This window comes from Sardina pilchardus, chromosome 7 (genome assembly GCF_963854185.1).
Source record: "Sardina pilchardus chromosome 7, fSarPil1.1, whole genome shotgun sequence".
NCBI classification, from domain to species: domain Eukaryota; kingdom Metazoa; phylum Chordata; class Actinopteri; order Clupeiformes; family Clupeidae; genus Sardina; species Sardina pilchardus.
In genome coordinates this window covers 18008652-18035115 of record NC_085000.1, presented here as the reverse complement: position 1 = coordinate 18035115, position 26464 = coordinate 18008652, and the positions used below count along the sequence as shown (strand labels likewise).

The following is a 26464-nucleotide window of genomic DNA, read 5'->3' as shown; positions in this document are numbered from 1 at the left end:
AATTTCCATATTATTTAAACATTTTATAATTTAGCTCCTCTGTGTCAGAGACCAGACGTAATCACAAGCATAGATTAAAAAAAAAAATGTGTTCGATGATGCTCAAATTGAACATCTCAGTTGACCTAACCTGTTTGGGCGCAGAGGTGGAAGGATTTTAGATCATCTCTCAACAGGTGAGCTTACCCGACTGTCAATGAATGACCATTTTCACACAAAAACGCTGATTTAGTCTCAATTCTTCTTGTTGTCATTAGCCTATCTTGCGCCTTATTATTTGGTCCTTTGTAAGCTATGTAATTTAATGAATAAAAGTAGGCTACTGTATTTTCCCGTAAAAAAGTTTGAGCAACACTGTAGACACGCCTCCTTCCCGATAAAACATACTGCCAGTAACTCACCCACTCATTCCAGAGTTCATGCACGCGAATAAAGGATCTGACCAGTCGGTGCACCACTAGAGATTGAATGAATATTCGGATACCATGGGGCTCGTTTGGGAAGTCACTCTTGCGTCTTCGTTTTGTGTTTTATTTACCTGCGTAAACTTAGTGGAGATGCGCGCGAACAGGCATGTCAGATCCACACAGGTAAGTCTGAAATCATTATCAGCATTTAAAACTTTAACCTTTGCATATTTTGCTTGTCCCCTCGCCCGCATATCTAGCATTCGACGTAAAGCTGCTTTCTGTTGTTGGGATAGTTAATTGGGATCTTCAAAAGGAGTCTGAAGACTTCTGTTCCCCCCCGCAGAGTCGCTTAGCCGATATTATTATATTTATTCTGTTATTGTCTATTCATATAGCCCACATACAATTGTATTTTAATTTAAGTTATCGATGCCACTCAAGTCGCTTTTGGACAAAAGCTGAGGACCATACATCTAACTGTCAAACTAGCGTGACCAGTTCTTGAATTTCCCTTGGAGATCAATAAAGTATCTATCTATCGATCGATCGATCTATCTATCTATCTGATGCTGTCTTGCTAACAATGCTACTGTAGCCTACATAGCCTACAATTGGGTTGTGATGGGCTTCCCATCTGCGCTGAACAAGCTCTGCATTCCACAACGAATACCCCCCCCCCCCCCCCCCCCATCCTGATTATGAATGGGGATGTCATGTTTACATCAAGAGTACACCATAGTTTGACATTCCATTACTCACAAATTCACAACTGCTGCATTTCCTAATACTTCATCATTTAAACAAAAAGGATCTTGTGGTAGACCATCTGGAATTCAGTGACAGTGTCTGGCATGCTTTCAGAACTTGTAACAACAAAGCTGATTTGTTGTTTAACCTACCATTATAATTTTGCCATGTCCCATATAATGATTAATTTTACGCTCACATCTGGTCCCACAGCTGGAAATCACAGATTTTCACGTGAAGAGTACCGTGGTGTCCAGATACGCGCGCACCACCGTCACCAGCACTGTCTTCAACCAGCTGCCGGAAGCCACGGAAGCCACCTTTGAAGTGGACCTGCCTCCCACCGCCTTCATATCCAACTTTACCATGTAAGTGTAACATTGTTGTGTGGAACCTGCGCGGTTCAGCCCTGCACACGCCCGGACTCAAACCCGCGAAACAGCAGCACCTCAGGTCAGGAGTCGAGCTTGCTGACAATCCATCGAAAAGCTCAGGCTACTAGCTTTCTTGCCAGCAGCACTCTTGAGGCTTTCGGGGAGTCAGCTTTAGCAAAAGTTCCAAAGCTAAGGTGGCTGAAATGCGTTACATAAGGTTTGTGATTATGCTGCCAACTGATAATGCACACAGCTCCATCCTCCTGGTGCATGTTTAGGCATGTGGATGGATAGATGTAGAAAGGTGCTTCGCAACATCATAACATCATCAGCGTGTAGAAGTAGGCGTCATGGCAGGCTGTACAGTCTCACCCCTGGCCTTCACAATAGCAATGAAGGTCATCATCAGGGCCTCAAGATGAGTGGAAGGCGTGAGCGAACTAAGAAGGGTATCCGCCTTCCACCTATCCGAGCATACAACATGGATGACATGACCAGAGGCAGACATCCCGGGTCAAGAAAGTAAAAGCTCTGCCTTGTGTTATTTCTACCTGTGCACTTAACACCGGTGATATCACTAATTATCTGATCTACCTGGCTGCTAATTAGGATGAGCTGGTTTACTAAACGGTTGGATCAAATACTTGGCAGGACTTTTACTTTCTGAACCCGGGATGACCTCTAGACAGGACCATTCTGACCTCTACTGCAGCATGCGCCAGGCGGCTACTGCGGAAAACTGTAGGAGAACATCAAGTGGGCCGTGAGGAAAATCAAGCCGCACAAATCACGAAGCATCTCAGTGGTCAAGGGACAGCTTAAAAACGTTGAGTTCTGCATTGGTGACGACCCAATACCATCAGAGGCTGAGAAACCTGTCAAAAGTCTGGGCAGATGGAACAACACAAGCCTCGGGGAGAAAGACCAAGTGTAGCAAGTAAGGCAGGTGGCCATGAAGGACATCGCCAACTGTCTGGAAAACATCAACAAGACCCTACTGCCAGGAAAGCTTACACAATTTGAACTTCTCCATCGGGTGATGTGGCCACTCACTATCAACGAGCTCCCAATACCAAAATGGAGAAGATGGAGCGAACCATGACTTCGTACGCGAAGAAATGGCTCACCGTCCTTCGCTGCCTCTATGGTAAAGGGGTCATTGAACTGCCTATCATGAGTCTCACCGAAGAGTACAAGTGCTCTAAAGTTAGCTTGGCTGCTTGGCTCTCCTAGGAATGTTTTTGCGTGAGCAAAGATGGAATTGATGGTCACTGTAATGGATGCCATGCCTTGGGCCTGGAGCTCTTAATGTCTGTGAAAGAGGTCTTTGTGCATTTGCACGCAGATAGGCACACGCATGCGCACACACACACACACACACACACACACACACACACATTGTAGTCATCATGTAGCCAAACAGCTTCCCAGTCTACCAGATAAATGACACTTAATTGCATTTCAGCAGAAACATCCATTTATAGTGAACTGTGAGTCCTAATTGTTTTAATTCATATCCATTACTTCTTCAGCACCTCTGATGGAAAGGAGTATGTGTCTCAAGTCAAGCAGAAACAGGTTGCCAAAAAAATCTACGATGACGCCAAGAAGAAAGGACAAACGGCAGGACTGGTGGCAACAAGGTGAGCAATTGATGTTCGAAAACATGATTCACTTAAAGGTCGTGGATTATGTTATGTTGACAAGCTGCCACTTGCCAAAGCCAAAGTTGTTTTCACACACATACTGGGCTCAGAGCAGGTCCTACAAGACTATACAAATCAACAAAAGTTTCCATGGTCTACTTCACTTTCAGACGTGCACCCACTGGGTTCTAGGTAGATACTTTATTGCCTATATGCCACACACTTCTTGGAAGGTTTTTCAGCCAGTATAAACATTTCTAATGGACCATCACCTGCACTGTTTTAGCGTACATGTTTACACAGACCCAGTTTTGTGTTAAACCTAGTGAATGAGCATGTTAAAATGCTGAAGGATTTATGCGTGTGTTGTAGTTGAATAATGTGTTACCCTGTTGGACATAAACAAGGTATTTAGTGTCGGAGTGAACCTGAAAGGAGGAGAATAGAGCAGAAGATGCCATTACTGACACATGTAGAACAAGTCCGGTCCAGTCCACCCTGACTCTAGGGTCCACTCCACTCAACCGTTTACACACACATGCACACCTGTGAATCTGGGGACATGACAAGCAACTCCGTCGTTAGGGGCAGGAATGTGAAGCGTTGAGTCCTTTGATGTGTGTGAAACTCTGCTCCGCAGGAAAGAGTTTTCGGACAAATTCAGCGTTGCGGTCAGCGTGCCCCCCGGTGAGCGTCTCTCATTCAAGCTGTCCTTCGAGCAGCTGCTCGCTCGGACATTGGGCCGCTACGAGCTGGTCCTGGGCCTGAGACCCGGCCAGCCGGTCCAGAATCTCACAGTGGACGTGTCCATCATCGAGAGCACTGGGATCAGCTTTGTACGTGTGCTGCCTCTCCGAACCGACCGGCATGGTCGGTTCAATGCCCTGGGAGGTGGGTTTTTATGTTGATCTTGTGTTTATGTTTGTGTGTGTATTTCTACAAATCTGATTGTGTTTACTACAATAAAGATTAAATTACAATAATTAATAGTTTAAGAGTTCATAGTTAATTAATAGTTTCCATGTGGTCTGACATTTAATCACATGAATTTTAGGCCTTAAAAGTGCTTTGAAGTATTGAACACTTAAGCACATTTATCTTAATTATGATATTAATATATAATACAAATGGCAATATATGAATATTATTAATAATATTAACACTCATTTGACATCTTCATTTCAGTCATTTGTAAACAAACTGAATACTTTGAATACCCTGTAGGCCACACATGAATGTCATTTCTGATAATCTTTGACACCAGTTCCAGTCAGACCTTCATTCGAGTTCGAATCTATAAAAATACAATGACCAAAACATCCATTTTAAAAGCATTACCTCCAATGACATTTGCTAGAGTGCAGCTTTGAAGGCAAATGACCAAAATATCCCTTTATTAATCCAAATGAATGGTTTCCCCACAACAGAAACTACCCCCCCTCCCTCTACACTGGTGGAACGGACAGGGTCAACGAGAGCTCAAGTGTTCTACAGCCCCACCATACAGCAACAGAAAAGCTTAGGGGGTCTCAATGCAGACTTTGTCATCGAGTATGACGTCATCCTCACCAACCTAATTGGGGATGTGCAGGTAATATGGAGTGGTGTGCATTATCATCTGTTATTTTAACACTTCATTTTTCCATATTTCAACAATGTTTATAGAATGCAAACACAACCCCCACACAACACAAACTAGTGCAATCAAGCAAAGGCTTCATAATTGGAAATGGCTGTGTTTACGTTTACGGCTCTGACTACATCTGGCTTCTGGCTCCATCTACTGGCTGTTTGCAGAACAACATGCATTATTGCTGTTGTTGTTGAATATTATTAATGTAATGCAACCTTCTGTACATTTTGAATGTACAGTGTAATTATGATATTCCTATTTTTATTCTGTGGCTTCCACATCATGCATCTTGCATGCATTTTATATGCATACATACAAAAACAAAGAAGCTCCCTTGCTCCTCCACCCTCCAGAACTAAGTGTTGTCCCGCTGCATACTGTACATGACTGAAGTAATCAGTGAAACCAAACGCAGCTGATTTAGCTCATAGAGTATCAGAATTCACTAACTTAAAAGTGTTATTGAGTATTAATAGGTAAAGCAGTGTAGCAGCAGGCATGTATTCCATTACTACGACAACACGATTACGTTATTAAAACGTACGTTATTGTACCCTTTCACTCGTTCTAGTGAAATGCTGTGGATATTTGAACTCAACTGCCAATCAAATGACTCCACTCTTTCTTGAACAGCGGCTTTGGGAAATTTGTTTACCTCAAACACCTGTTTTCCTTGCAGGTGTTCGACGGATACTTTGTGCACTACTTTGCTCCTCGGGAGCTGCCAGTCGTGCCAAAGGAAGTGATCTTCGTCATCGACGTGAGCGGATCAATGTCCGGGGCAAAACTCGACCAGACGAAGAAGGCCATGGACACCATACTGTCTGACTTGCGGAGCCACGATCACTTCAACATTCTCACCTTCCACTCAACAGTGGACTTCTGGCAAAAGAATGGCACAGTTCCAGCCACAGCAGCCAACATAAACCGTGCCAAAGCTTTTGTGAAGAAAATGAGGGATAGGGGTTGTAAGTGCCACTGTCTGTTAGATCATCTCAACAACAAGTTCAGCCTTCACATACTGTAAATGTCAATGTGTTGCAATATCAACATGGTGTGAATGTAGATATGTACACAATCAACATCAGCATATGTACAATACTTACTGTTGTTTTGTAAATGCAGTGCAATACTTTCTACATTGTATTATGTAGGTTACGTTATATGTAGGTTAAACCATGTGAGGATGTGAATATGTACCATCATTGATATCAACATATATGCATTTACTTTATGAAATATAGATATTGTTAAATACTAAAGCTTTGCAAAGATATGAAAATCAAAGGTGGATGAAAATACTGTTTTTGTGTCGCTCTTTCCTGCGCCATGGTCAACACCAGCCACAAACATCAACGATGCCCTGGTGGAAGCAGGGAGGCTCCTGCAGCACTCCTCGTCACAGTCAGACACTCGGCCGGTCCCTATGGTGATCTTTCTGACCGACGGACAGGCCAATAACGGCGTGACCCATAAAGCCGCGATTCGGCACAACGCCAGAGAGGCGCTTGGGGCCGCCGCCCTGTTCGGGCTGGCTTTTGGCGCTGATGCTGACTATGACCTTCTTCGACAGCTCTCCATGGATAACAGGTATCTATCAATCAATCAATCAATCCATTTTTCAATCAAAGTTTAAGTGTCCAGTGAGTGATATGAAAATACATGTACATGCAAACAGGGGTGTTGCTCGGAGAGTGTACACAGATTCCGCAGTGATTCTCCAGCTGAAAGGCTTCTATGACGAGGTTGCCAGCCCGCTCCTCTCCGACGTCCAGCTGAGCTACGGTGACGACCAGGCCTACGATGTGACCCGCTCCCTCTTCCCCAACTACTTCCAAGGCTCGGAGCTGGTGGTGGCAGGCAGGGTGCATCCAGGGGCCAACGACCTTGGCGTGACCTTGAACGCCTTTGACACCAAGAGGCACCTGACCGTGGAAAACAGCATTCCCATCTCCGAGGTGAGCGAACCGGGCGACCTCGATTCCGGCGAAAGCTCCCAACTGGACCAGGAGGAAATCTCTGGGTTTGTGCAGCGCCTGTGGGCGTACTTCACCATCAAAGAGCTGCTCCTGACCGCCGAGAACACCAGCGACGCGTCCACCCGCGCCCTGCTGGAGCAGAACGCCACCAGCCTCTCTCTGAAGTACAACTTTGTCACGCCGGTCACCTCGTTGGTGGTGGTCAAGCCGGACGTAGAGGAAGAAGATTCCGTCGCAACACCACCACCACCATCATCAGCAGCAGACTCTACTCGCCAACAAAGCCAAAGAAAGTCAAGCAGTCACAGTAAGTCTCTTCAGGGCTGAAGTTGGGATTATCTTCTGTGTCTGGATCATTCATACCAAACCATTCAAAATATTGAACATGCCCTTACACTAGTATGCCATATGTCCTATGTACTTTCTCTCCCACAGACTCAATTTCAGTCAAATCAATGCATTTACATCACTTCTGAAATATTCAAAGAAATCTATAGTTCGAAGGATGATGACTATTTAAAAATGTTGATATCTACAAGTTATCGTCATAATTACAGGTTTAAAAAGTTGTCTTTTAAACATGTCTGTGCATTTTAGATTTTGGGTCTTTCACTGCCCTGATGTGATGATCTTAAATTGTGTGATATTTCCACAGATTCCGGCAGAGCTCATTCCTCAAAATCCTTTTCCTCCTCAGGTATATCAGAATAATGTTGGCAAGATCTTTACACAGCTGTTCGCTTTTCTTTTTTTAAATCTACGTTTTCATTGCTGTGTCATGTTTACAGCGTATGGCGACCCACATTTTCTGGTGCACCTGCCACAACTGGAGGCGAATCTGTGTTTCACCATCGATGGCCACGCTAACGATGTCCTACGCCTTGTGGAAGACACTGAAAAAGGTGTCTCTCTCCTAGCCTGGTCTCACACGGTTGACACATATTACATTATGTCAATGTCATTGTATATATGATATGATATCATTTTGCAACTAGAAAAGCACTCCTACCTCCGCCAAGCGAACACATAACCGCCTCCTGCATCCACACGATGATACGGATCACTCCCAAAATGCAATCGCTTCTTCTTCTTGGGTCATTTCTGACCTTCCCTGAAAATGTCATCGAAATCCAAAATCTGAAGAGTGCTGTCCTTCGCTTCTTTCTTTCATTTATGTTTTACGTGGGATTCAGCACCCAGTTAAAGACTTGGATTTATTAGAGGGCGATAGTGTGAGCACGTCTCCCCCACTTCACATTGTATGTTTTTTGCAATTTTGCAATTACTATACTATACATTTAGCAAATGCTGTGTTATAACAATGCGTACATCTGGAGCATTGGAGCACTGGAGACAAATGGGTGAATACTGATGTACTGTACATGGAATTGCAACTGCCCACCCAGTCCGATTCAGCCTTGGCCTCCTATTGTTGATTTTGCTCAGGCATTACAGTGGACGGCCATCTGATGTGGGCTCCATCTGACGAGGGCCACGAGGACCAGGAGCGCACCTACTTTGACCAGATCGTGGTGTCTAGGAGTGGACCCAAGGCAGTGGTAGTCACGGTGACCCTGGACTCGGTGAACATCTCCAGCCATGGGCGTCCAGACAGAACCCTTCGCACAGATGTCATGGGTTCCATCCGTGACCAGGACCTGCAGGTGGAGCTGGACGATCGCCTCCGCTGCTGGGTGGACCTGGGTCAGGGTGTGAGCTTCCTGGTTCTGTTTGAGCATTACAAACACCCAAACTACATGCAGCTGGACCACCTCGGCTTCTACATTGCCAAGGCTAATGGTCTCTCTGTGGGGACTGAAGGACTTCTAGGTAGGGTAAATAAATGTTTGCTATTTCTGCACAGTTAATAGATTGGATGTATAAAGGTATGGATTTTGACCAAACCAGCATACTGGTCAATTCTACCGTCTCCAATGAGAGGATGCATGAAGTTACCTCTGCGCCATGTGAAATATATCCAAGTTATCCTGTTAAGAGTACAATAATAGTTGTTTGCAGTTGTTACCTGTGTTTTCCCTTTATAAGCATTCATATTGAAATGGTAAGGAAAGCAAATATAACATGATATATATCGTTACTGCTCCATGCTTGATTTATATTATGGGCCAGATGATCATCTAATTAATTGATAAAACACCCCTCCCTTTAGACTTTTAGAACTGTTAAGTTTCAGTATTTGGCAGGACCTTTTGTATGAAGCGATCTTGTAAACATATAACAACATCGGTAACAAATGAAGTATTATACATAATGCAACCAAATGTGTTGTCCTAAAAGTTGTTTATGTCACCGAACTTACACAGTGAGCTTATTTGTTTGTCTCCCCTCGTACAGGCCAGTTCCTGCACGCTGATATTATGATCGAGGAAACCGAGGAGACGGGAGATCTACGGGCAGAGGTCAGAGGTCAAGGTGCTCCACTAGCCTTCGGGACGCTGCAGAGAGGGGACGCGCAGGTCCCTGTGACCTTGAGGAGGAAGATGATGAAGGACACGGTGAGGAAACCCCACGCGGGACACTGCTGGGAAGTGGGCAAGGCCGATGTGGACAAGATCCTGGCCAAGCCCTATCGTGCTTATGTACACTGATGGCCTCTCTTATCAGTCCACGTGCTAAGTGTGCCTGTGTGTGTACAGTAAGTATGTGGTCGTGTACGTTGATGGCTCTGTTTTATACCGTGGACTGTTGATTATACACCTGACACACTACCACACCTCAGTGGACTTACGAATTGACGTTACGAATCATCAATCCGTTGTTTATTCAGCGGAACTGACGGAGGATTAAGCTCTCTCATAGCAATGCCCTGGACAAAAATAAACGCAGAGAAGGGGCCAAAGTTGGGTGGAGCGGTGGCATCGTCACCAACTGGGTCAACCTGGGTTTGATTCCCGCCATTGTGAGTCTGTGGCGCACCCTGGACAAAAGCGTTTGCTAAATATCATTTAGCTGTGGATTTACTGTGCATTAGAAAGCTAAACCCACTTGTGCACTTCGACTGAGTGCCTTATTGAAAATGCATCATGGAGTTTGGAACCGTTATCTAAAATCTCATGAATATTCTTCAGAAAGCCATATGTAGAATTGCTATATAGAAGTGCCATATGAGTTCATTACACTACTACATTACATTGCATTTTCTTAGCTTGATTCATGGGTACCATCACAGATACAGATAGTCTATAAAGTGTGATAAACTAATGTTTTTTTAAAAAAGATATATATTTTTTATTATAACTGGTTGTGGAATGACTTGGAAATGCATTTCACATTTTCCAGAAGAAACTGTAACTAGAGAGTCACATATACTACTAAAAATAATATGTTAAAACTCCTGAAACAAATAAATACACAACTATAAGAGTCTGTCATGTGCCTTTTTATTTTAATATTTTTTATTTTCATATTTCTGTTTGATTTACTTTGTTGTACAGGACATTAGGTACTGCTCACATACTAGTGTTCTAACAAGAACCATGGGCCATCTAGTCATCAGTCCATAATGGTTGGGAAAGGTTTAGGGATAGGTTGTGTTGTCTCTGCACATCAATCTCAACCAAATGACATGGCACAAAAAAATTGAAATATAAAACATTTTCATACTTAAATTAAATAAATAAAAAGCATAGGGTAAACAATAGCGATATGAACGTAAGGATGGATAATCAAAATCCGAATGTCAATTAAAACCTTAAATAAGTTCCAGTCTCACCAGTCACAGATATCACAAAGATACTCCACTTGGAGTACACTAGTCCCTCTGCAACTCAATGCTTTCAAATTGTCTTGCCCCATAATTCAGTGTGGTTAGCGTTACTTTAGTGGGGTGTAAATGGGTTTTTTTTTTTTACCAGATTTGTAAGTGAATGATAGTGTTATTGGAGGTAGTCGGGGGGTTGTGGACTACCCCACCCTGGTTGCACTCCCCAGGCCGCACACTATGGGAAAGCTTTGCAACATTTCTCAGACGATAGGCTATTTCATGGAGCGAAGGCTTCAGTACAGACTCTACTCGGCATTAGACATGTTAGTAATCGTTATTGTCATTCAACCTAAGCAACAACTCCTCAAAAAGCATAACAATCTCTAACAGTTAATGATCGTTCCTTTCAGGCATAGAAATGAATCGATGCTAATGGTCAATGGGTAGGAATGACTTCATTTTGATGCACTATAACTGACCTATTTAGTGTCTCACGTCTGACTTCAGTAAACATTTAAAAAAAAGTAATCAGTAATTCAAGTAGAAACATAACAAACTCAAATAAGAGCATTTGTTTTTAAGACATGAAATGTAAATCCCCAAACCACTACGCATGGGCTCTAAGAAGCGAGCAGGGGGAAAAAGGGGAGAAGAGAAAAAAACACTTGATGACACAGATATGAGAAATGGCATCTACTGAAAGAAAGAGAGGAAAAGGGGAGAGGAAGAGGAGGAGAGGAGAAGGAGGAGGAGGGGGTGTGGTGGTGAATGGTGATGGTAAGGGGAGGGCAAGTCTGTGGCAGGTTGGATTGCCCCCGTGTTAGGCTGGCATTCTGTGGCAGTGGGGTGTCTGGCACCTTGACGTTGGGGCATCTTGGGCCAACTCTCTTCTGAGATATGACCATGACTAAGATCTTCAGACATCTCCTCAGACTGCAAGAGATAAAATGCCCTCTTAAGCATTTCCCTTGGTAAAGGGGAGAGGGAGATGCCAAACAGCCACTCCAACAGTCACTACCATTATTGCACAGGTACCATCTGTAGTTCATTATTTCCTGAACGTTTTATGTTATGTTGTTGTTTTTGTTGTTGTTGGAGTTCACAGCCTAAACTTCAGGAGAGGTGGGCAAGGTGAGCGGAGTTTGGGTCAGGGGAAAAGGATGATGGGGGAAGTGTCATCTGTGACATCACACGTATTCTGTTGATGACATAAAAGGCCTATGCCAATCATACAACACATCCGAAAAGGCATCTCAACACGCACTCGACTTGCAACGTCATCTCTGTAAACACAACTCAGTAAACATCATAAGATTGCGTCCATTTCATGTGCTGGGTTCAGCTGAAATATGTTTTAACCAGCCATCAAGTTACAGTTATTCTTACCGGATGCTTGTCATTATGTCGCACTAGAAATCCAGCCATTTCCCTTTACAGGCACACTCTCTTTCTCTCTCTGGTTCTCTCGGTGTCTTTTTTTTTTTTTTTATCTCAACCTTGTCTTGCACCCAATCAAACATTTTCTTTTTTCCTCAAACTCTCTCCCCTTTAGTTTCCTTGGCAACATACCGCTGTCCCTTTTCATTTCACCGTTAGGCGCTCGGTTCTCATAAACATGTGTGGTAAAAACTCACACTCACTCTTTGTCGCTAAGAGACACACTGCACCCACCTCTGCGTACAGAAACAGCCTATTTCTCAAGCAAATCAAAAACAAAACCAGTGGAAACTGAAACCACAGATTTCTACAGTCCCCAATCCTCTACTGTCTGGTACAATCGTGTTTACAGGTCTTGTGCTACACTTGCCAAAAACACACAACATCACCAAAGTATCTCTTTAATAATGTGTTTGCTGACAGTCCCGGGAGCAGTGAACAGGGTGTTTTTTTTCTGTAATGTAAGTGGAGAATGTATGGAATCAGGAGAGGATGATTTTAGGTCCTATCCACTCTTGTGTTACAGTATGTCTGCTTGGGCATTAATGTGCTCCAAGCAGGAAATGAACATGCATATGTATGAGCTATGACTGTGGCCAGCAGGACTAGTCTCTTCTGTTTCTCACTTTTCTTTTGAGCTGGACACAGCCATCTGTCCTGTCCTCTTTTCTTTTTTATTATCTTTTATTATTATTGGTCGTCATATGATATGAAAGGCATTGTGTTCTGCTGTGTGCATGAGTGTGTTTGTTTTTCCGAAGCTTGATTGTTAAGTCAGATACCGGACTGGGTAGTGTCTCTGAACTGGTATGTGATGCCGCCTGATTTCAAGGTGCTTTCACCAAGGATTTCAGACTGTCTGTGTGTGTGTGCGGTGTGTGTGTGTTTTGTTTATATATATATATATACGTAAGACAGAAAAGTGTGCATATAACAATGTAACAAGGCAAAGCTACCATGACACAGGTCTGTGAGTTACTGAAACAGCCTCAACCAAACACTCAGCTAAAAATGGAAGGAGGAAAAAAAACAAAAAACAACCCAAAGGCAAACAGAAGTCATGAAAGCAGACTCTCTCCTTCCCCCCCAAAAAAGCCTGGAGTCACGACACCAAAAAACAAACACACTCACGGACACTCTGGGTCCGGAACAAAGCAAGGAATGTCTAAAGAACCACACGGAACCAAAAAAAACAGAATGAAGTATCTATACAGCATAGAGAGTGCAGCAAGAAGGGTGGGGGGTTGTGGGGTTAAGGGTCGTTGGAGAAAAGAGGACAAAAAAAGAGAGGGAAGAAGAGGGCTATGCACACGTGTCTGTGTCTGAGAGTGTGTGCACAGAGAGAGCGAGAAAGAGAGAGAGGGAGGGTGTGTGTGGGGGAGGAAAGGTGTGTGTGCGTGAGATGTGGGTTTTGGGGCACAGGTGAGGGGTTTAGGGTTGTTCAGAGCTGTTCCACAACTCCACGCCTTTCTCCCCCAAACACCACATCTCCCCCCTCCCCTCCCCTCCCCTTCTCTCACCCCCCCATCCCCACCACCCTCCCCCACTGACAAACACACACACACACGCACACACACACACTGTGGCACCGCTCACTGCTCGTCCTCCCCGAACACGTCGTTCTGTTTGCGCTTCATGTTCTCAAAGTCAAAGTCACTGCCCGTCATGCGCTTGTAGATGTCTTTGATGTCGTTGCAGGTGGTCTCGAAGTGGGTGGTGGCATCGTACGTTCTGGAGGCGAAGACCTGTCGCGAGGACAAGAACCGTGCACAAATCTGAATTAAGAACACGAGGCTATGCTACTGTCAGGACAGTGTGTGTGTGTGTGTGTGTGTGTGTGTGTGTGTGTGTGTGTGTGTGTGTGTGTGTGTGTGTGTGTGTGTGTGTGTGTGTGTGTTCCTAGGCAAAATGTTTTCCTCAGGAATAATGGAAGCATTCAAAACATGCAACAACCAAACTGCCTAAAGGTCTGGCTGGTTGAGATCACTCTTTCCTAAATGTATCATAATTAGCTGAGCACTGACTCATATATGTATGTGTGTTATGCATTGTGTGTGTGTGTGTGTGTGTGTGTGTGTGTGTGTGTTAGAGTGTGTGATCATGATCACTGACCTGGCTCTCAGATCCGTCGTCTGAAGGCTCGTAGAGGTCACTGATGGCCACAAACCTGCGCAACCAATCAGAGGGCACAGCATGTCAAATGAGTTCCTGCTGGGTGTCACTTGACTGCTCTCTGGCCTAGTTCTTAAATGGTGTAACCTCGGACTGTCAGCAGACACAAGCATACACAAAGCAAGCTCAAAAGCAACTGATCCCCGGTATACCATAGACATGCAACTATGTGCAATTAGTGCAAATTAGATGTCGCACAGTGGTCTTGTTTACATAGGACAAACAATGTATATATTATACGGTAGTAATGTATCATCACTGTCAACCCACTGCATATACTGTAACTGATTTTCTTGCGAAATGCGAATACAATCATTATGACTAAAGGTGTTACTATTTTTTCGCTATGAACATAAAAGGTTTTTTAAAAGGTTTTTTTTTTCACAAATGTTCAAATCCATGTCAGTGAGCACTTAACCTTTAAATTCATTTCAAGTGTAGTGTAGTGTTTCTATTTCACGTTCAGTATAGCACAGTAGGTGAGTGGATAGGGCTGTCTAGAGGGACTGGAGTACTACTGACTTCTGGTCGATGGGCTCCAGCAGTTCGAGGGCCGGCTCGATCTCAGCCTCGGGCTCGCTCGTCTCCACAGTGGTGCTGACGATGGCGATGTACTTCCCCTGGGCAGCCACGTTGTGTGCATAGGAGATCATACACACATAGATGTCTGCAGGCAGGGAGACGCACACACACACACACACACACACACACACACACACACACACACACACACACACACACACACACACACACACACACACACACACACACACACACACACACACACACACACACACACACACACACACACACACACACACACACACAAACACACACAAAATCAGAGAGAAGGCATGTGATCCACACAGCTTCATGCCATATCAGGGTTAGCTCAGGGTGCACAATAATCTACAATCTTATATCCTCCTAATCAGTAAACCTGAGAATATGTTCTAATTGGGGAAATTGCTCAGTAGTTTGGAGTTTAACACGGTTTTAAACTGGAGGTGGAGCTGGGAGTTGGGAGGTGTTAAACTCCAAACTAGCGACAGAGTAATTGCCCTTTCATGTTCTGACTCATGTCACTGTAATTCCTATTTTGTGAATGACAGAAGGCTCTGAATACAATGGAGGATTTCTCCTTGTTTTCCTAAATAACATGCTATTTATGGTTATTTATTAAGAACCATCTTGAGTAGGTATGAGTGTAGACACTGAGCTCTTTCAGATCTGTAGACGTCGTGGTGCGACCCTGGCCGCTCACCAGAGGTCCGGTTGACCTGATTCTGGGGAATGATGATCTGACAGGAGTTGGCATCGCTGGTGTTCTTGATGGGGTGGCTCAGGACACAGATCACCCGGATCACCTGACCGGCTTTCCGCACGCGGTCGGGGATGTAGCTGGGGTCACAGATCAGCTGCTTGCAGCGCGCGACCTACAACCCCCGCACCCCCGCCAAATCAAAAGAATTGATCGGTGAAAACGATGCTCGTCTCAATCAATACAGAGGTCACAGAATATGGAGTGAAAAAGAGATGGAGGAAGATGGTGTACGTACCTCTCCCTCTGACTTCACGCCAACCACACGCCCGTTCTCCATCACGATCTCTTCCACTGGTTTGTTCAGCATGTAAGTGCCACCATAGATCGCACTTAACCTGCGCAAAATACGTACATACAGACACCATAAGAGTCATCGGTATCAATGAACAGTCACACTTTATATGAGAAGTTACATATTGACAAGCGTTGAAAAGTCTGCCACCACCTTTCGGACCATAATTTCAGCATAAAAGCCACTGGGAATGAGAAGCACTCACCGGGCGAATCCCTGCGGCAGTTCTCCCAGCCCATAGAGGGGGTAGAGATAGGGACTCTTGCCATAGCGGGCGAGGGACTCGCTGTACAGCTTGATGCGGTTAACGGTCTCCAGGCAAGGCTGATCCATGTAGCTGACAGAGAAGCACACAACAAAGAGGCAGTTATAGCCACCATTAGCATCAGCTAAACCACACCAAGAAGTGGTTTTGGTTTGATTAACTCTAAAAAGGCATTTAATATGGCTATGGTAGCTTGGAAGACGCTTTTATCCAAAGTAGCTTAGAACAGAATTACAAATTCACATTACAGTAGCTTTACAGGAAACGGTTGGTTGTACATCAAAACAACATCATGTAACAGCTTTACTTTATGACATCACTCACTCATCTGTCCTATAGAGGGCCAGGGCGTGGCCTGTGAAGTCGATGACATCCTGGCCAAGGTCAAACTTCTTGTAGACGTCTCTCATAGAGGTCGTCTTGGGATCGACGCCCTCAAAGGTCTTGGGGTCGTTCTCGTCAAAGTTAGCCACAAACACAAGGAACTTCCTGAACCTTCTCTTCTCAAACATGCCCATCAGGTCTGGTAGTGAGAAGAAAATAATCGTTCATAAAATCACATAAAAACACTTGACTGTTTATTGCTGCATGGCCATCTAAATATACTAACTGGTAGAACTTTTGCTCCCAATAAAGACTAATCAATGAGACAATCTCAAAAACTCTGAAATGGTCTGAAATGTATCATCTCTGCAATGCTCTGACTGAAACAGGAACTCACTGGAAGCCAGAGCCTCGGTCTCGGTGGAGGGCACCTTGTAGATCTTCCCTCCCTTGTAGACGAAGCTGCCCTCCACCACCTTGAAGTCCAGGTAGCGAGTCACCTCTGTGTACAGCAGCATCTTCACCAGCTGCCCTACAGGTTAGCGAGACATAATACACATGTGAACAAATGTACAGAGGGTGGTATGTCACACACAGCTCTCTCTCTCTCTTCTCTCTCTCCCTCTCTCTGTCTCTCTCCCTCTCTCTCTCTATCTCTCTCTCTCATACACACACACACACATACTTATTGACACGACACATTCAGCTTACTTATGCATATGTCACATCACCTTTCACTGTTTCACACACACACACACACACACAAACACACAAACACACACACACTCAGACACACACACCCAGACACACACACAGACACACACACAGACACACAGACACACACACACACACACACACACACACACTGTGTTGATGAGTTACCATTGGCCATGAGGAACTTGGGGATGAGGTCCACATTCCAGTCCCTGCCTCGGCCCATAGACTCCGGAGGGCTGTCACTCAGGCCAAAGCGCTTGTACAGCTGGGGAGATCACAACCACATTTTCACAACCTACTTCATATTCAGTCAGTGTAACGAGATACTTATGGAACTAACCATCACTCACTTAGTCCCCAGACAAATAGCACAAAATGTTTTTCAAAAGTATGCTCTTATTAAAAAATAACGTAAGCTACAATGATCAGGGAAAAATCACCTGTGAGGACTTGAACTATTTCAGTTTGGCAAAAGATGTGTCGGTGACGGTGGGCTTACCTCCTCTAAGGGGGTGATGGAGGAACTCTCTCCCCCATAGTATGGGTTCCTGTCCATGTGTAGAACCTTCTTGCCATTAACGGACATGATCCCAGACAAGATGCACTCCTATGTAATTTAAAACATATAATTAAAATCTGTTTATTGTATTGTATGACCCTCCCAATAGCAAAACATATATTTAACATGTTATGCTTTGTCAAATTAAAGATAAAAAGATAATATTCACCAAAGTTCAACTCATGACTGTAACATCGTGCAAATAATTCACTATCATATTATGGTCTGTCAGGACAGACAAGTGGAATTTATTTCAGGACCTTGCAACGGAACAGCGTCTCTGGCAACTCCTTCATTTCCCCAACGCCTGTAGCTGCCAGAGTTTTGCATTATAACAGCTATAGCCTACATCAGAAAGCTAAAATCGAATCGAGATTAATGTGACACTGGCCGTTTCTGAAACAGACACATATATGACCTCCCGCACCCAAAACTGCGATCAATCGCATCCACAGTGTAGAAGAGCAGTGCATCATGGGATATATTCGGTCAGCCAGAACCCCACCCATGCAAATGAAAATGATCTAGGAGTCTGTCTCGCGGAAGCGCTCAAATCACACTGTTTACATCGCATTACAACAATTAGGCCTACACAAGATAATACAGCGGTTGTGCCTAGAGTAGGAATCGCTATTTAACCAGAATGATATATTCCAATATTGCTGACTTTCTGTTGTCTAGGGTAGGGGCCGGTGGAGGATATGGCTATCGCTATTATGTAATTTCGGTGCCGAGTTAATGCAGCTCGATTGCTTTTGTGGTCGACACTGGAAAACTTGGCAAGATTAGTGGAGCCCCATTCATTGCGCATCGCACAAGGTTTTCAACGCTAAAACTGCATTTAAACCTGCCTAACTGACTTCAGCTGAGCAAAAATTATCCCTGTTTCATTAGGTCGGTTGCCACTGGTGCCCATAACACTACCTGCCAGTAACTGCAGTGTAATGACGCTATCTTACTGAATCAACACCAGATAATCGGAATGTAACTGTTTCGCCAACAGCTCGCTGTCAATGGTGCTCCTGTTTCCTTCGGTTACTCGTACGACAGACCACGTAGAAAGTACTGGGCGTGTTACCAGGCCTCTCCACGTAGCATCTTTATTGTGGAGGAGAAAAGGGTACTACATAAGGATGTTCATCCCATTAACCTACTGTGATTTCAGTGTAACATCGTACATTATGCTGATATAGCCTGCTGTCCATGTTTATTTGCATATTATGGCCTAGTAGACCGTCGTATTATCATTGTTAGAGTTCCTGTGTCATACATGCCTTCTGTGACTGAGCAATGAAGTCATCGTCACAGCCATTGTCTGTATCAAAAAATGTCGCAAAACGAGGAAATGTTTGCCTTTTGTCATCACATGCGCATATTATTTGAGAACATTGTTGATGTTATGTAACAATGCACAGATCACAGCAATTGAAAATGCAATTTAAAAGCTTTTCACTTTGGGTGAGTGTCCATGCAATATGAAATGAAAAACATGGACCCAACCATGACACACTGCTGTTGTCAGTTTAGCGTATGCCTCCTATCAACCAGAGTGGTTGAGCTACTTGTTCCCGATGGTTGACCGTGCCTTACCGTAAGACCAGTGCCCAAAACGATCACATCATATTCCTCATCCATGGCGTCCTTTCGTTCCTAGTCTTTTCAGGCTCCCCTAGAGTCAGTAAAATGATCTTCGTAAAGGCGTAAAATAGGTTTAGCAGGTTGTTGAGTCCTGGTATGGCTGATGAATTCAACCTCTGTATGAGAATTGAAGAGGATGCGCTGCACCCGGCGAAAGGCAACGAGGATGTGACCCAGGGCACAGAACTACTCTCGAATGAGATCCTTTCGCGTCTGAAAATAGGGCGTCGATGGTGGCACTGGTAGTATCACCTCCTCAATGACTGCCATTCTCTTCCGCGCTTTTCATTGAGTGAAATAAACGCTCCCTTGTTAACTTTGTTGTAGTTATCTCAGTCTCTGCATTGCGAAGGCGGCGTAATAAAACCATTACTTGTTAAGCTACAATTAAACATACTGAAGCTTTTGAAATCAGTCACGCACTCCACTCACGTTTATTGGAGGAGTGACCTTGCGAATGCTGTGTTCTTCCGCCTGTAAATCAATGCAAAACGTTTCTATAGTAAAAATGTGGTTTTCTAAGGAACGTGTAGGCCTAACGTTTTGCATCCTTTACTTATTCATTCATTCTCTCTCTCTCTCTCACTCACTCTCTCTCTCTCTCTCTCTCTCTCTCTCTCTCTCTCTCTCTCTCTCTCTCTCTCTCTCTCTAACATCACGAAACCAATCTCAATTTCACCTGGACCAAAATATTATCTGCAGACCAACACAACTGTGTAAAAGCTCACTCACTTACACACTCACTCCTTCTACAGTGAACGTTGCACAACACTGAAGCAGGTCTGACGGTAGGTAGAGTAACCTGGGCCACACACGGCGCGCAGGTTAAAATTTCAGGACCACGGACAGCGATAACTCTTTTTGCGTTGCAATCACTAGTTAATGGTTAGCGATGTAGGCTAATGTCTTTAACAAAAGACACAGCCTATGTTGGTATGGAATTGTTACTGCGTTAGAAGCCACTGATGCTTGAATTTCAAAGTAGGCCAACACGAAACTGCGAATAGGCTATCGTGACATTGACATGAAGCCTAAAGCATGATGTTGGCCTACTACACTCACCCACACTAACCAGAATAATCTGACAAAAAATAAATAGCGTATATTTGAAGAGTAACAGTATGAAGACTGTAATGGTACAGCCCCATAGAAAAAATGTCAATAAACTGAGCAGGATGATGGGCTTTCAGTTTAGGCTACATGATGTGTAGGCTCTAAGAATGTGATGACTTCAGGTACCCCTCTGAGTGAATAATTTAAGTAGCCTACTTTTAGCATAAAATGTGCCCACATGTTTTACAAATACTACTCACACCTAGCCTGGGTGCCAACCATAGACAGTAAAGGGTGCCAACCCACACCAGCACTTATTGGGTTAATCAGTGTACGTTTGCGAAATTCTTCTGCTACTAGGCTACTCAGTCTGTGGAGACAGACATCTTCATTGCACTTGAAAAACACGTCGCAGTTTATATCAAAGCTGTGGGACCCGATTGTGCAAATGAGGAATTCGTATGAGCCACGTATTAAGTCCTGTTAGGTCTTTTGCAGTGTTGATTTGGTATCATGTGCTGATTACTGTAGAAACAAGCGACTCCGAAGAAAAAACAATGAAAAAGGCGGCATAACTTTTTTTCTAGTTGATTTACCTGCAGTAAATATATGTAGCCAACAGAGGATGCTACTGTGCAGTGTGACAGGAAGTAAAGTATTAACTTGCAAATCATGAGCTTAAGCGGAGAGGAGTCAAAAGTCCGGTAGCAATAGATGTATTTGAGTTTAACTGGGTGTACGCTATCAGGCAGTGGTCTGAGAAGGCAAGCCGAAAACTTTTCTTTCCAAGACTGAAGCGACACAGAGTGAGTTGTCATCGAGTCTTGAACCCCATTCCCATCGGAAGACTAGGATGGGAGAGACGGAGCCGGGGAGAATAATTTCCCCGGTGAAAAACTTCGTCGCAGGTGGAGTCGCCGGAGCGTGCCTTTTATTTGCCGGACACCCACTTGATACGATCAAGGTATCATCAAAATAACTGTATTCAGCTGTCTGCGTGTCAGTCAAACTTATAATTACAACAATTCTAGATCCATGTTAATTCCTCAATGTGTATCAAGGCTTACAGGTCTATTCATTTTCCCCTGGATCATACAGGACTAAGCCTGCCCTTATACTATGGGTCAACAGGCCACTGAAAAAAATGCTTTTGGTGTCCAACAGCATCAGGAGATAGGCAGTGAGTTCGTGACATCGGAGGAGTGCTTAGATAAATCCACCTGCTGACTGATTGCTCTCTAATCCCCTTTGAATCAAACCAGTTTTTAATGACGCCATGCCTCACGTTTCTAACTCGTCTGGGCATTTTGTACATTGCATTTGCTCACATTTACACTTTACAACACCTGCTTGCACTGCTATTGTGGTCTTGTCAGTCACAATAAAGCTGTGTGATCTCCAACAATCATTTACAGTCAGTTTTCTGCTGTTGTCTGCCACATATTTGTTTTTTTTATATCTCGAATGTGGTCGGTCCGAAATGAGGGAATCAAACTAGGCATTTTAAAATAGATTAACTGGAGTTGAGGCAACGGTCGAGTCAGACGAAGCTAGGGTCGAGTGGTCAGGGTCCGGTGACAGCTGGCATCTGCCGGCTACAGCATAACGTCAGCAGAAGTCTCAACGTGTCAGTCAGGCCTCAATTAGAATAGCCAAAGGTAGGCCAAGTTATTGTTTAACAGAAAATAAAGGCTTGTAGGTGTAAGAGGCTTGAGTACAACACAACGACACGCTAATTTAGGTAGACCTAATTGAGGTTTAGTGACACGTTCAAGGTGGCATTGCCATTCAATTGTGAACGGAGGGTTACGGGTTACGTCTATTTATAACTTGACGTGCCACTCCATGTTACTTTACGCAGAAAATGTACTTTCATTGGACCCGACGTACTGTGAATACTTGTGCTGGAAATGACACTCACTTTGCTTTTCACTGTATGGGGTAACCACATCACGTTTATCTGAAGAATAGCAGACCATAGATAAAACACGAGGTTGTCCACCCTATCCGAGAAGATCCTCCTTATCAAGGTGAAGCACATTGTCTGTGTAGGCCTAGAGTCTTGTCATATTTGTCAAAATGATGGTATTCTACTTGTAAACTGGCATATAACATGTAAAGATCCATTCACTGTATGCTATGCAGCAGCATGCTTTTTGTTGTCGTTATAATTGGTGAAATGCAATGGCCCCTTATATGATGCACTGTTTCCTAATTATAATAATTTCTGAACAGGTTCGCCTTCAAACACAACCCAAAGCCTCCCCCACCCAATATGTGCTCTACACAGGAACATATGACTGTTTTAGAAAGACGGTGTCCAAAGAGGTGAGAGTCAGATGATGTGAAACCAATGGTTTTACTCTTAAAGAACAATTTAGTTCAATTTAATTCCATTTAGCTAAATTTCACATGGATGTGTCTATCTATCTATATCCCTGTCTCCGCCTCTCTTGTCTATTTTCAGGGAGTTCTGGGTCTTTACAAAGGCATGGGGGCCCCTCTGGCTGGCGTTGCCCCGATGATGGCCATCAGCTTCTTCGGCTTCGGACTGGGGAAGCAGCTGCTTCAGTCTGACCCCAACATCCCTCACACGTAAGTAGACGACAGGGGAGGGTCCGGGGCCGGGGGCTTTCACAGGGTAAGTCAGCGGTCAGCTTGGCACAGCAGGAGGACATATTTGTTGTCTCTGTGTGGTGTGTGTGGTGTTGTTTTGTGTATGGTGTACACACACGCGTGGAGGAACGTCCAGAGTACGCGCTTCAGCAGGTCTAAAAATAACAGTGTGTTTGAAGCCCATCCGTGTCCACCTATCACTCTCTTCCATTTCACCCACGCCTTCTGCATCACCAACACAATGCCATCACCTGTCCTCACCCCCCCCCCCCCCCCCCCCCCCCCTGTGTCTGTGCTGCCCCTCTCTAGGTCTGCTCAGATCTTCATGTCTGGTATGTTGGGAGGAATCTTCACCACCGTGATTGTAGCACCTGGAGAAAGAATAAAGTGTTTGCTTCAGGCAAGGGATATTCTTACACGGTTGCATTTAATACACTATGCATAAATATAGCTTAGTGCATTGGTCATCCTATTCGGTGATATATGATATGAACAGGGCCATGTCCCAGAGCAGTATGTGTGTGTTTACTTCTGTCTTTATTGAAGTGCTTGTGTTTATAGTTTTTATGTTTACTTGTATATTTGTTTGTCTCTGTTTTTAGGTTCAGTCCACTTCTGGTCAGTTAAAGTATGCTGGACCTGTGGACTGTGCAATCAGGCTTTACAAGGAGCAGGGGATTCGCAGTGTTTACAAGGGAACAGTTCTAACTCTTATCAGAGGTATCAATAGTGGACATTTGACATGTTTGTGTTGTTGTTTGTTTGTTTGTACTGTATGTATGTCAGAGATGTCTGACTGATACAGTATATGTTTTTTAACGATCTATGTGCTACAAATATTCCAAAATATTCAGTTTGAAAAGGTCATCGAGTTTTAAAATCGTTAAACACATTGCCTCAAGACCTCTGACCACAATCTGTTCAGTAAACAAACATTAATTAGTTACTTAGTTCCAAATTATGTATTTTCTACCTCCTTCAGATGTGCCTTCCAATGGTCTATATTTCCTGACCTATGAGAGTTTGAAACGTTTACTAACGCCGGAAGGTGAAAGGTAGGTTATGTTTTGACTTCCTGTATCTTGCATATCATATTTTTTTACCATTTCCTCAATTGGTGCAATTCTCAGATCAGAATTGACATTCTGGAAACTGCTTATTATCTAATCACATCACATACTGTAACACTAAGCAGGTTTGCATGAGACTTTTATTCAGATTAGAATCGGATTAATGGCTCAATTGGAATAAAAACGTCACATGTAAACACCTTTGATCGGAACAAAACTGCCGATCCAATTAGAATTTAATTAAAGGGGTTGTGTATTCTGTTCTTATTCTAATTGAACAGTCATGTACGGTCAATCAGGTTACTTGCTGTAGCTGCTGAAGCACAAACAAAGCAGCAATGGCTATTCAGATAGATCGCTTGAGTGCACCTGATTGGAATATATAACGTACCCCATGTAAACATGTAAACAAAACATTTTTTAAACATGTTGCACAGTTTACAAAACGCTTTTGCACACCTCTTTTGTAGGGACAGGTGCGTCGGAATAGGTTACCCAGTTAAACTTGTGAAAGAAAATCCTGCGCACTGTCCATTACGCATGCATATTTATTTACAAGGTCATAGACCTTCCTCAGGTGAATTTAAACATGTTGCACAGAAAATAGTGCTTCCTTGTTCTTGTTTCATAAGACAATTCTTATAGTGATTGTCATATTGACAACACGACAAGGATTTCGATTTCAGAGACTGTTTCATTGACTTCAATACGTGCTTTTGAGAGATACTAAGCTTTTACACAGTAATCAGTGTGGTGTAGTTTGCACTAATTGTTTTGAGAAATGCACAAACTGTTGTGCAAACATCAATAATGATTTTAGAAATCCACCAAAGCAGCTGAGGAAACATTTTGCACCTTTATTGTCATTAAACATGACAATAAAGAATGAACATGAACATTTTTTTTCATGGTTAATGAATGAAAGCTATAGGTTATAGTATAGTTATTTTAGAGTGATCATTATTCTTATATTCATTTTCATTCCCTGCTTTTCTTCAGTGTTCACAACCTCAGTACTCCCAAAATTATCCTAGCTGGCGGAACAGCAGGCATCTTGAATTGGGTGATTGCCCTCCCTCCAGATGTGCTAAAGTCCAACTTCCAGACAGGTAGGCTCTTATTGATAACCTGCTTTCGGAACCTTTGATCAGCAAATTCCAAGCTGTGTGCAGCAACTGACCCCATGATGAGATGTGGGGTCTGAAGTTTCACACTGCCCCCTGGTGGTTATGACATAACAGAACAAGTTCCCTGCACAGTTGAGAGGAATATGACCATGCATTATGAAGGTGGGTCAAGTCAGGATACCTTTTTCAATTGTACAGCTGCGGATGGACGCTACAGGGGACTAATGGATGTTCTCAGGGAATTGCTACGAGAGGAAGGAGCGCGTGCACTCTACAAAGGATTCAGTGCTGTCATGCTGAGGGCTTTTCCTGCCAATGCGGTAAATAGTTTACTTTTTGTACTATATTCTTTCATTTATTAACAATGAGACAGAGGATATTTAAATGGATACATTATGCATTAAATGTACAAATATATTGTGGCTTATTGAGCATCATAGGTCATGCTACTGTCAAGCGAATTTCCTCTACAAAGGGTTGTCTTGTGTGATCGTAGAGGGGGGCAGGTTCTAAACTCCATGTGTTTCATGTTCCAAGGCTTGTTTCCTGGGTTTTGAAGTGGCCCTGAAAGGCCTGAACTGGATGGCTCCTGGCTGGTGATCTGTTTGATTCTGAGGAGACCTCCTTCAAGTATGGCCTGCCACAGCACACAGTGGATATGCCTTTAGTTCTTACACCCTGACAGTATTGGTCAGTAGGCCTAATGTTCTATTTAAAGAGCATTTTAAGTGTGTGCTATATTACGTCTTTTTGTATTAACAAAAATAAATTATTTTAAGACTACAATGATGGTGTTCTTCACAAACAGTGAGGTTTTTTTTTTCAAATGTTATTTTTTGGAACTTCTGTGGAACCAGTTGTTTGAATGTATGTTTTTTTTCTGGGCCAAAAATGCAGACAACATTTTACAAACTTTATAGAAATAAAGATACAGAATGTACAGGGAAATGTAAAAATGCAATCATAGGCCACCAATTAAAGTTTTTTTTTTTAAATCAGAAACTAGGCTACATGGTGCACTTTTATTGTGAATTACATTTGTAGTTGTACAGTTTGAATACCATAAGATGTGCATATCTCAAGATGTAATGTATTAGGTCTATTTATATAACTACATACATTCTCAGAAATACCAGTTCATGCTACACCAATCAACCAAATATGCACATTGTTGCTGTCTGAAACCCGTTAAAAGGTTATAATGTTAAAATGTGTGTGCCCAAATGATGTGAACTGAGGAACTGTGGAATATTTGATGAAAAGCCTAATGTGGAAATATTTTAAAGATGTAATTTTTATTCCAAGAATCTTTGTAGATTTTGTTCTTTTGAAATAAATACTTTATTAATCAGTTTGT

General features: G+C 43.4%; 3 protein-coding genes across 3 annotated transcripts; 2 read left to right on the top strand and 1 right to left on the bottom strand.

Moving 5' to 3' along the window:
* The first annotated feature begins 425 nt into the window (after window positions 1–425).
* Window positions 426–10176, top strand: LOC134087491 (inter-alpha-trypsin inhibitor heavy chain H6-like). Its single transcript, XM_062541012.1, has 12 exons — window positions 426–590; window positions 1371–1525; window positions 3064–3174; window positions 3818–4068; window positions 4605–4768; window positions 5490–5778; window positions 6154–6400; window positions 6489–7096; window positions 7445–7486; window positions 7578–7691; window positions 8236–8619; window positions 9145–10176. The coding sequence occupies exons 1-12, from the start codon at window positions 486–488 to the stop codon at window positions 9396–9398; spliced, it is 2724 nt and encodes a 907-aa protein (XP_062396996.1). The 5' UTR covers window positions 426–485; the 3' UTR covers window positions 9399–10176.
* Window positions 10177–13502: 3326 nt separating this feature from the next.
* Window positions 13503–19392, bottom strand: LOC134088285 (rab GDP dissociation inhibitor alpha). The gene is made up of 11 exons (XM_062542207.1): window positions 19194–19392; window positions 17544–17651; window positions 17210–17309; window positions 16725–16859; window positions 16328–16526; window positions 15944–16075; window positions 15682–15781; window positions 15387–15558; window positions 14645–14789; window positions 14063–14117; window positions 13503–13695 (listed from the first exon to the last, which is right to left on the bottom strand). The coding sequence occupies exons 1-11, from the start codon at window positions 19236–19238 to the stop codon at window positions 13543–13545; spliced, it is 1344 nt and encodes a 447-aa protein (XP_062398191.1). The 5' UTR covers window positions 19239–19392; the 3' UTR covers window positions 13503–13542.
* A 1530-nt stretch (window positions 19393–20922) lies between these two features.
* si:dkey-150i13.2 (mitochondrial carnitine/acylcarnitine carrier protein) lies at window positions 20923–26458 on the top strand. Its single transcript, XM_062542206.1, has 9 exons — window positions 20923–21258; window positions 22530–22622; window positions 22762–22889; window positions 23220–23310; window positions 23513–23630; window positions 23893–23965; window positions 24980–25089; window positions 25306–25427; window positions 25645–26458. Exons 1-9 carry the CDS (start codon window positions 21148–21150, stop codon window positions 25705–25707), a joined length of 909 nt encoding a protein of 302 aa, XP_062398190.1. The 5' UTR covers window positions 20923–21147; the 3' UTR covers window positions 25708–26458.
* The last annotated feature ends 6 nt before the right edge of the window (window positions 26459–26464 follow it).